The 10,120-nt window shown below is 43.1% G+C and overlaps 1 protein-coding gene across 2 annotated transcripts in view; it reads left to right on the top strand.

The window, feature by feature from the left end:
- The first annotated feature begins 260 nt into the window (after window positions 1-260).
- Window positions 261-10,120, top strand: part of LOC101487687 (ephrin-A5b) — an 87,391-nt gene continuing 77,531 nt past the window's right edge. For both annotated transcript variants that reach the window (XM_004538485.3, XM_004538484.3), the window contains exon 1: window positions 261-1,131. In XM_004538485.3, coding sequence (XP_004538542.1) covers window positions 1,007-1,131 — 125 coding nt within the window. In that variant the 5' untranslated portion in view covers window positions 261-1,006. The remainder of the gene's footprint in view (window positions 1,132-10,120) is intronic.

Below are 10,120 nucleotides of genomic sequence, written 5' to 3'. Positions count from 1 at the left end.
AACGATCTCCTCGGGGGGAAATGGTTTATTTAAAAGTGGGAAAAAGCAAAAATAGCCGATGAATCCAGGTTTTATTTGACTTATTTTCCTGGGAAAAGAGAATCAAGAAGACTGAACAGTCCGAGCTCTAGCCTCTCAACTGTCAAGATTTTTTTCCAGTGTTCCCCGGCTGGCCCGGTAGAAGAGAGAGAGGGAGGGAGGGAGAGAGAGAGAGGGGGGGGGGGGGGGGGGGGGGGTAGAGGAGGAGAAGGGGGGGTTGGTCCGGGAGAGCTTGGCAGCGGGAGCCACACGGCGCTGCTTTTACTTGCTTCGCACCGCTTCTGGCGCGCTTTCGGTTACGTGGCAGAGCGGCTCGTCGGGGGACATTTAACCTGAAGACCGCGCGCGTTTACACGAGAGCTTTGTTATCTCGTGCGCTTGGATAGGAGAGATCGGACAGCTGCGGATTCAGCTCAAGCTGCTGCTTTGAGTGGTTGTCGCTGGATCCACGGGGAGCCAGAGGAGAGGTCCCGAGCTGGCGAGAGCGGCGACACGGGGACTGGGTGTCTGCGCTTTTTCTTTTTAAAACCTCTGCGCTACCAGGAACACTTTCCTGCTGCTTCTTTTATTCTAAAAGACACGCACACACACATATATATAATTCTTCTGTACTGCGTAGATTGCGCAGGGCTGCCTCCTGTTTTGAACTGTTTCACTGCGAGTTGGAGAAACTGTTCGCTGCGCGGTGCGGAGTTGAGCCGTGGATGAAACGGTGATTTTGTGGTGTCTCTTGATTTAAAGTAGATCCGATCGAGGAAATGATCTGACTGCTAAAACCCCAAGTTGCTGCTTTAAATGAAGAAGACGGCGTTTAAGCTCCAGATACAGAAGAATAGAGCTCCATCTTTAAGGAAATAAAAGTGGACTGTCATTCACACAGGCACAACCAGCACACATCAGAGCTTTTAAACCTGATTCAAGAAGGACTTTCGGCCAATTTTCAGTTCATCGGAGTTCCACAGCAATTATGCCGCAGGTGGACATGATCCTCTTCCTCATCCTCATCATTGGGATGTGCGTGTACGGCCAGGACCCTGCTTCCAAGGTGGTGTCCGACCGCTATGCCGTCTTCTGGAACAGAACCAACCCCAAGTAAGTAATCCCGCTATCCCACAGGGACGCAGCGACACGGAGCGGGGAGAGGGGGCTCTTTGTGCCCCGCCGGAGCGCCCTGTGCGCTGCCCCGTGTGCTGCCCCGTGTGCAGCAGTGCAAAAGGCTGATTGATTGGTTGAGGTGGTTACACTCTCAGCTCCATTTGTGGCATTACAGGTGCGCGCAACTGAAGGTAATGCACTTTAGGAAGCAAAGCAAAAAACCCAACGTTAAATACTGATAATTTAATGGCTCAGCTGTTATCACACCTGTTTGTGTCCATGATGTAACGTTTGCCTTTTAAGTGCCACCATTTTTAAATCTTCAAACGCAAGCCTGGCAGATTGCTCGCTGCCTCACTCACCTTAATAATTGTTGTCCTTGTTGATGGATTGTTGCATTGATTGAAGATTAATTGCCCCTCATGTCTGAGTCTTCTTTGTAATGAACCGTGCACATTTAGCAGCATAAATCTCCCCGTGACAGCTCCTCAACAACAAGGTGTTTTTACACAGGCTGTCATTTACGTGCTGTTATCCATTAATGCTCACTGTTTGCTCCACATTATCAGGCTGGAAATTTGAATGCAGAAGTGTTACAAGTGCTGCTGGGAATGCATTACTGTGCTGCTTTAAAAATAATGCTGAGCCGCTTGCAGTCTGCTGTCATCGATTAGAAATGACAGGATCGTTTTGGTGCCAAATGGAGACTCATCCTGTGAGGGATTGCTGATATTCCCTGTCAGCTTAGGGTTAATGTTATTGATCTATCGCACTATCGCTGATAAATTGTAATCTGATGTGTTTCTTGCTTCCTGTTTGAGAGGTTTCTCCCAGAAACTTTTGCTTGGATCCTGAGGTGACATTTCTCCTCCGAAACTTCCTCTTGCTTGTGCCTGGGCGCCTCCCTCCCTCAGTGACTCAGTGCTTCACTTTTCCACCTTCAGCACCGGAGCACATAGTGATATGATGAGTGTTTGTCACTTTGTTTCAGCTTGAATACTTTCTTTATTAGCAGGCTGCAGTTTCAGAATGAGTCAATAAATAAATATTATATCAACATTTGCTCAGAGGCCAGGAACTGGTTTCTGGGCTTCAACAGTCAAAACACACATCAAGAGCCTTTGTATGTCTTTGTAATGGTCACCCTGAGGGCAAGTGTGTGTTACGGAGGAGTTAAACTGACAGGATGTTAATGATAGAAATGCAAATGCTGCAGCGGTGACATCAAAGGAGGTGATGCAGTTCTTGCTCTGCTGCTAACAGAAAGATATCTGAGTCTGATAACAGCCTTCTGTCACACTTGCTGGCTGCAGGTCCTCTCCTCCCTCCATTTTTGGCATTGAAGCAGTTCCCAGTTCCCAAGTCTAGTTTCTTGGTTGCCATGCTTCCCCCCCCCACCCCCTTATCCAAGTGTCCCCTCCGCCTTGTCCGCCCTCCTCCTGGCCCATGCTGGGGCAGACAATAAGCGGGTACACAGGGGTATTTCAGCAGCGGCCAAGGCACAGCGTGGCGCTCAGTCTTGTGAGAGATCCACACATGCTGAGGTCACACACTTGGTAGTAACCAGGCAAGTTGCGGGTTAAGCAGCACAGAGGGGACCGTTGTCAGGGTCAAAACCAGGGCAGTACCGCTGGCCATGGGGCCCGATGACGGGCCCAGCACGGCACCCTGCCTGGACTTTGTCTCGACAGAATAGGGACTAAATAAATGAGTAACTCTAAATGACTGTCTCCTTTTCTCATTCATGACTTTAATCTAAACCTGACCCTTGCTGTATAATGTAAAAGAGGGCCATGCTAAAAAGCCCAGGGGCCCCTGACCCGCAGCAGAACTTAAGAGTATTCCATACAAGCTGGCGGGTGCTGAATCCCCGCTGTTTAATGTAACCATACTCAGTGTTGGAGTCCTGGGAACCTGCTGCGGTACAGTCCCAACTTCCAGATGAGCTTTCTTACCCCCCTCTTCTCCTGTTTCTGCTGCATATTTGACCAAAGTGAGGAAAAATGGCATCCGGAGCAGCAGTCCATACTCAGCCATTCATGAAATGCCCTACAGGAGCTCTGGAATTGAAATGGGAAGTGAGTCGTGAAAAATGGAAATGCTTTGACATTTTCATGTTTTTTCCATTGTTTCAGAGGAGCTGGAAGGAGCCCTTTTTTGTAATTTCGATAAACGTTGCGTTCGTGTTTGCCTTGCTTTCATCTTGGGGAACAATCTTCCTGCGCTGATGCTCGGTGCTGATTAGGCTCAGATGAGCGGGACTTGGAGCGGCGGTGGAGGGATTTACAGCCCTCAGGATGGCTCAGCCTTGCCTGGAGTTTGAAAAGCTTTCACAGTCAGTGACAGCGAGTCGCTGTGCTTGTATAAGCTACTTAATGAAATTAAAGAGAACTCCAGTATCAGGGAGACTTGTTAAAAAGAAACAGCTCACACATAATTGATATAATGACTTATAGTTATTTTTTTAAATGTTAAATCCCTCAAAAAGAATTAAAAGGACTTCAGATTATTGTCAGCTAAATCTGTCTGGTGTAAAGGCTGGAGGAGACAGAAACAATCTGTCCCATTAGTTTAAGGGGGTGTTAGCCGTGACGCACTTGGCTGCTATGCTGCTTTGGAAAGCAGCTAATTTGGATATAAACTTTAAAAATGCTGGTGTTTTACATAAATCTGCAAAGAGTGTGTGTCTCCTCTTAGGTCAGATATTGTCTGTGTGGTGGCCGTGCCGTTTGAGAAGGTTAATAAGAACTGTGTACTTAATAAATTGTTCATAAAATATGAGTTTATTAAACGAATTATGTATATCGACAGATGTGCAGAAAGCAATTTTGCAGACAAACTTTTGTGTTCTCAGGTTGCAAAACATTTTTCTGCTATTCACATTTACAGCCCAACCCTGATGGAAGATTTAGTGAGATTTACAGATGCACTAATATTCATAATAACACACCTCAGGGCGTTTTAGGACCTTGTTTCTGCAAAGTGATCCATTACTATTAGTATATTAGTGCATTAAAGCCAGTAAAACAGGCATATTGTGTCCATTACGTTATCTTTTGGGCCAGTTGAAACTCTCCTATGCTCCTGACACATGATATCATGAGACTATCCGCTTCTCTCAGGGTGTAACGGACCATTCCTGCTGCTCTGTAGAGCGGCGTTTTAGCCAGCTAGCCAGCTGCGAGCATGAAGATCCATTTGAGTGAGTCCACATCGTCAAGTGATGCTGAGCCCCAGCCACTTAAATCTGCGTTGGGATTATTCTGGGGTTCCTTGGACGATTTTCTCCTCTGTAAGAAGTCTCTGGCCGCAAAAAATACCGAGAACTTCTCATTTAGAAGGAGAGAAACATATGATCAAAAATAAAAAAAGTTTTTGAAATGTTGTTGGTGTATTTTCAGGTATTACAGTTAACTGCTGCTGCAATCTGCTTTAAAAAGTTGTACCAAATGTTTAAGAAATAACTTTAAATGTTTAGTTGAGCAGATCTTGGAGTGCCAACAAATATTTGTTAATGTCAAAGTAATAAAGCATTAATAACTTATCTATTACTATTAATTTAACGTCTATCCTACCTTATAAAGTGTTTTCCTGTGAAGGTTTTAATGCTCACAACAGTATGGAGACCACCTTTAGTAATAACTATATGAAGTATGATGTGAAAACTAGCAATAAATCCAGTTGTGGTTTACAGGCCCTCAATAAATTTTATGAGATTATATTATTAAATGTTCACCTAGTGTGATCCATCCTCATAAATGTAACATATGAAGCGTTTATTAAAAAAGTAACAGCAGGGTAAAAACAGCCCAGTCAAGGCAAGAAACCTGGAAAACAAAAACTGCAGCTTTTCCTTGTGGAAACACTCATGTAAGAAAAATGAGCCACAGATGTTCCTTGTCAGCTTAGTCGGCTGTGTCAGTAACCAAATGATGGAATAAAGTGAACGAGTTGGGTATTTAGTGCTGCTCTGACAAGGAGCTATTAGCGAATTCCCCGCTCACCAGCTATTTAGCTGCTTCATTAAAGCCCACCCGGGTCCATATGGCCTGCATGCAGGCGTTGCCTTCGCCCAAGGTGTTTATTTGTTGCTGATAGGTGGGATCAACTGAGAATCAGGGCTGAGTTCCGACCCTAATCTCCCAAGCTGTTTGTGTCTCCGATGCCATGGAAACTGATACCCCTCGTCATCAAAGAACCTCATTGGGTGGGACTAACGACCTGACAGCTGGGCAGAGAGGGATTCCAGCATTCAGGGGGAGCACTGTCACCCCAGGGGTTTCCTTTAATCCTTGATAATGCTCATCCAAAGCTTTCCACAGCAGATGCAACATATTTCTCCATAAGATAGTCAAAGAATCTTTTCAGTGGCCTATTTTCATGTATAAGTGTTCACTTAAAAGACCTCTCTGATGATTGGCCGTTTGCAGTGAAACCCTCCGCGTGCACAGTTCTCCTCATGGCAGAATGACCTCCGATATTTGTTTTTCCTACACCGCTCTCTTTTTAATCTCCACTTAAAGAAACAATACTCCATTTTTCACTTGGTGGCGAGTTGATGTTGTGATAGTTTCCCAGTGGCATTGTGAGTTGCCCCATTTGCATTGTTCCCAGTGTTTACCCTCGCTTTCCCCTCTCAGCCTTTTCCCGGCTCCCTGCTGCTTGGTTCCGCTTGGATTAAAAACGGACACAAAAAGGCAACCATGTCCAAATATTGACTGGGTCTCAGGACCGTAGTCCTCTCCCAGCGCTGGCACAGAACACCTGAAAGGCCGCTATTGTTCCAATCGTACTCAGCAGCCCATAGCCGGCTTTTTAGCTATGCAGAGACAGAGAGGAGGAGACGGGAGAGGTGGAAGTGAAGAGTGTGTGTGTGCTATCTAAGGTGGGGCAGGGGGTTTCTACGGAGAAACTTACACATAAGAGGCCAGAGGCTACAGCAGGGGAACAGTGTCCAGGCCGCGGCATCCCAGGGTGGGGTCAGAATCAGTGTTTCCACCCTGAGGAAGTATCAGTCTCAAAAGGCATCAAAGAGAGCAGAGCAAATGTGATTTCCTGCACCGGGGGCTTCAGAAACTGTCAATAAACTGAGCACGAGAGGCATCTTATCTGAGGTTTACCTTCCATTTTATTACAGAGTGCAGAAGCATTAAGCCCGCTCACAGCACTTCAGTCTCTCAGTGCATGAAATGAAAGAGCGTCAAATCTCAGATAAGAAATCTCCCATATTCAACTTCTCATATGTCCGTTTCCTACCACTCTGTGTACTTTAATCAGTAGTACCTTACAGAATGTACTTCAGGAAGGCTGAACCTTCGGGTCAATTAAACCGGGAGCTTTATAGTCTCAGTTTTCTGCAAAGAGGGGGAAAGCTTTCCTGCGGAGACCCGTCAATCTACATGCCATCTGTGACTGCCTGGAGAGTGAAGCTGCCTCAATCCTCCCTTTATGCTCTGACTAAAGACTCCCTCATGGTACTGCGTTGGTGCTATGCGGAGTTTTGCATATATACATCTACCTGTTATAGTAGTCTGCTGCCACTTGGGGGCTGTTTCATAAATATGTGGAATGCCTAGAAATATAGACAACTGCAAAAAGGTTTATGGTTTAAGCCAATCTTTCAGCCTGAGCGTGGTCACTGCTAATGGGTGACTAGCTGTTGGCCTTTTGTAGGAACGACCACAAATGTGTCTCCATCGCTTCTGTTGTTGGTTCAACTCCCACAATTCTTACACACTGTCATCAGCGTGGGACCATAAATCAGCCTTAATAAGGGCACGGCCCCAGGCTGCCAGGGAGTGACTGACAGGAAGCAGTGACTAAAGCTTGTGTAGCGGGTTTACTGGTTTACAGCAGTATCTCTTTTGAGGTCCAGCACAGTGAATGCACTGTAGATACAGCAACATATCGATGCATCTCATTTTCCTTCGCCATTTTTGTTTTTCATTGCCAGATTTTCCATCTTTTTTTATTCTAAATAGTTTTAGTTTCGTATTCGTGAGAGAGAAAAAAACAGCTGACAGTGCAGCACCACGACACCAAACAGATTGCAAGAGATATCAGCTCACTTTAAGAATTTTCAGGAATCAATGCTGGAATCACACTTAGTGGAAAAAATTATCTGTTGACCAAAATTTGAATACAACCTCATTTCGGCAAAGCAGGGGAAAAGGCTGATAGTAGTCTAGATGACTGTGTGTTAAATTACTGCAGTTCTCCGAAAATTTTAAGTAAAATTACTCCAAGAGTCAGAAAAATCTAAAGTAGTGCAAAAAAAAAAAAAAATCCTAAGAAGTATAATTTCATGGTACACGATTAGATGGATTTATGGGATAAACATTGATATACTGAAAGAATAATAAGCTATGCATAATTCAGCAATGATTAAAATCAATCATTAAATCTCCAATAGAGCACCTCAGGAAATCTGAAAATGTCTTTGCATGTAAAATAATAATAAAAAATCTCCTTTACATCATCAAAAGACTTTTTAAAGAATAATGCCACTTCTTGGATTTAAAGAAGTGAAAAAAAGTCAGCCAATGAGGTATTAATTTAATTCGAGATACTTGTGAACGTGTGGTAAGAATTTTCTAACGCTTAGTATTTGCAAAAAATACCAAAATGAAAAACATCTGCCGAATACAATAAATTCAACTTGTTTTCAGTACAAATCAACGTTTCAAGTGTTTCGAAAGAAAGAAGAAAAAAGCAACTCAAGAGCATTAAAAGTGTATTTTCACAAAAGTTTAAAAGAAAAACGGCCTTATAGTTTTATAGTACAGTGTGAGTTACTTTTACTACAAATTCTCTCAAATCATTCTTTCTTGAAAAAGATCAAAGTAGTTCAATTAAAATCATAGAGGAAAGAAAAACTACCCAGTTCTTGAATTTTATAAAGCGAAAAAATCTGCCCTTGCAGCATAACTAAAAATTCACACACATGTAAAATGTATGTGAATGTCGATATTATGCTTTGCACGAATGAAGAAAAAAGTCAGTTTGTTGCACTTTTAGGTTTCTTGAAATAGACTAAAAAAGGGTGCTAGAGTCTAGAGTGGCTCTTGACATATAGAAAAATGTGCTTACTGTACATTTGAAAATGTATACTTTGCATCAACATGCGTCAGTTTTGTGAGGAATTCAGTAAAAGTGAGTGCAAGTTGAAAAAAGACAGAAAACGGTAAACATCATCTTTCGGTTTAGGAAAAGTGGAAAGTAGAAAAATGCTTATGCAACAAAACTTGTGTCAAGTTTTAGAAAAAGAAACCCGAATGAGGCAAAATGCCATTAAAAGTTTTTTGATCTAGTGAAAGTAAAGAATGAGCCAGAGCCTTTCACACATTGTCCTGTCAATCATGCAAATCTGCTCAGAATCTAGACCAAGAAAAGGCAGATTACAGGACCAGACTCTAGAAAGCATCAATAAATCATGTCTAGATCGGTACAATTAGATTTTTGTAGCTGATTTTTAAGAGTTGTGATTAAAGATGAACCAGAAATAATGTAAAATGTGAAAAATACCAATTTGGAACCGGTTGTAATATATGTATTTTTTTTTCTTCAGATTTTTTCCCTTTGTGTTGAAGAAATAAAACTTTAACTGTGACTTAGCAGATCCTCGATAAGATCCATAAGAGTTCAGATCAGATACTGTGAGAGTTTGGCTTCTTGCGTTTGATATGCGTGACAGTCACTGTGTTAGTGGGAGACTCTTCAGGCCTGATCTCACACAGTCTCACTCCACTGCACAGAGCTTCACTTTTCTGCCGTTTTAATCTTAGCGGGCCTTTTTTGTGTGTATGTGTGTGCTCTTTAAATGTGAGTGGTGAAATGGCATCCCCTGTGTCTTTGTAGGCACCGGTGAGGGTATTAGCAAAGAGGCTCTAAGGGGCTTAAGAGGTCAGCCTCCCCTTTGTGTGGAGACACAAAACACTTCCTGTGAGACCCTTCACCCCTCTCTGTTCTTCCCTCAGAAAGCCAGGCCCTGCCTGACCATTCACATTAATCAGTCTTAACTCCTAATGACTGCAGTAAAGCTTCAAAAAAGTGCCTCCAAAAAAGTCCTAAGAGCCACTAAGCTGCTAACAGACTGGGCACGGCTGCCGCTGTTTGCAGGGCATCACTTAATATCAAAGATGGCAGGGTGGTTGCCCAGCCATCCTGGCGTCCCTTTCCGGACTCCAAAAACTGTCGAGACGTGCGTGCCGATTGTTTCTTAAATTGTGTGCCACCGTTCACACTAAAATCATCAGTTTTGGAGGAAAATGTGTGGGTACTGTGTGAATTATTGAGCCAGATTACCTCATGCAAACCCAGTGCCAGTCAACTTTAATCCATTTTTCTTGATTGTAATGCGTTTTTTGGCCTCACTCTATGTTGTTTCTTACCAGAAAGTAAGAAGAAGAAAAGTGCTGGAAACAAAAGTTCAAATGAAGTTGCTTAACTGGGACTTTTCAGGAGTTACGACCGATAAAATGACTTGACAACAGTGATAAATTTTTGCTTTAATGAAGTTACAGGTGTATTTTACTAAGTAAATGAATCAGGTGGAAAAGTTTTCTTTGACATGTTTGGATTATTTAAAAGTGAATTAGTCTCCTTGAGCTTCTTTTTTTGTTTTAGACTGATGAGGATAAAGGTTTGATTTTTTTCTGACGCAGCAAAGAAAAAGGTTTTGCTGTCTCCTCTGGTTTAAGACAAATGGATGTAATGAGAAAATTGGCACTTCGGTGGATTCAAATCATACACAATTACATCTGAAACCTAAACTGGCTTCAGATATATGCTTGATGAAAAGCAAATGTGATCATTTTGACAGCAGGGGCCAAACCTCCAAGTCAGTGTTTCTGGAACTAAATTTGGGTCAGTGCGGCTTTTGGAGGGAGGCCTGAAACGAAAAGTATGCGTACCTCCTCAATGGGACGATATTTCCTGATTTTAAACGGCTGCTGACTTTGGGTTTTCTGTGTATCTTGGAAGAAAT

This window comes from Maylandia zebra, linkage group LG7 (assembly GCF_041146795.1).
Source record: "Maylandia zebra isolate NMK-2024a linkage group LG7, Mzebra_GT3a, whole genome shotgun sequence".
Classification (NCBI taxonomy): domain Eukaryota; kingdom Metazoa; phylum Chordata; class Actinopteri; order Cichliformes; family Cichlidae; genus Maylandia; species Maylandia zebra.
Note: the sequence above shows the minus strand (reverse complement) of the source record. Positions and strands in the feature narration are given on the sequence as shown.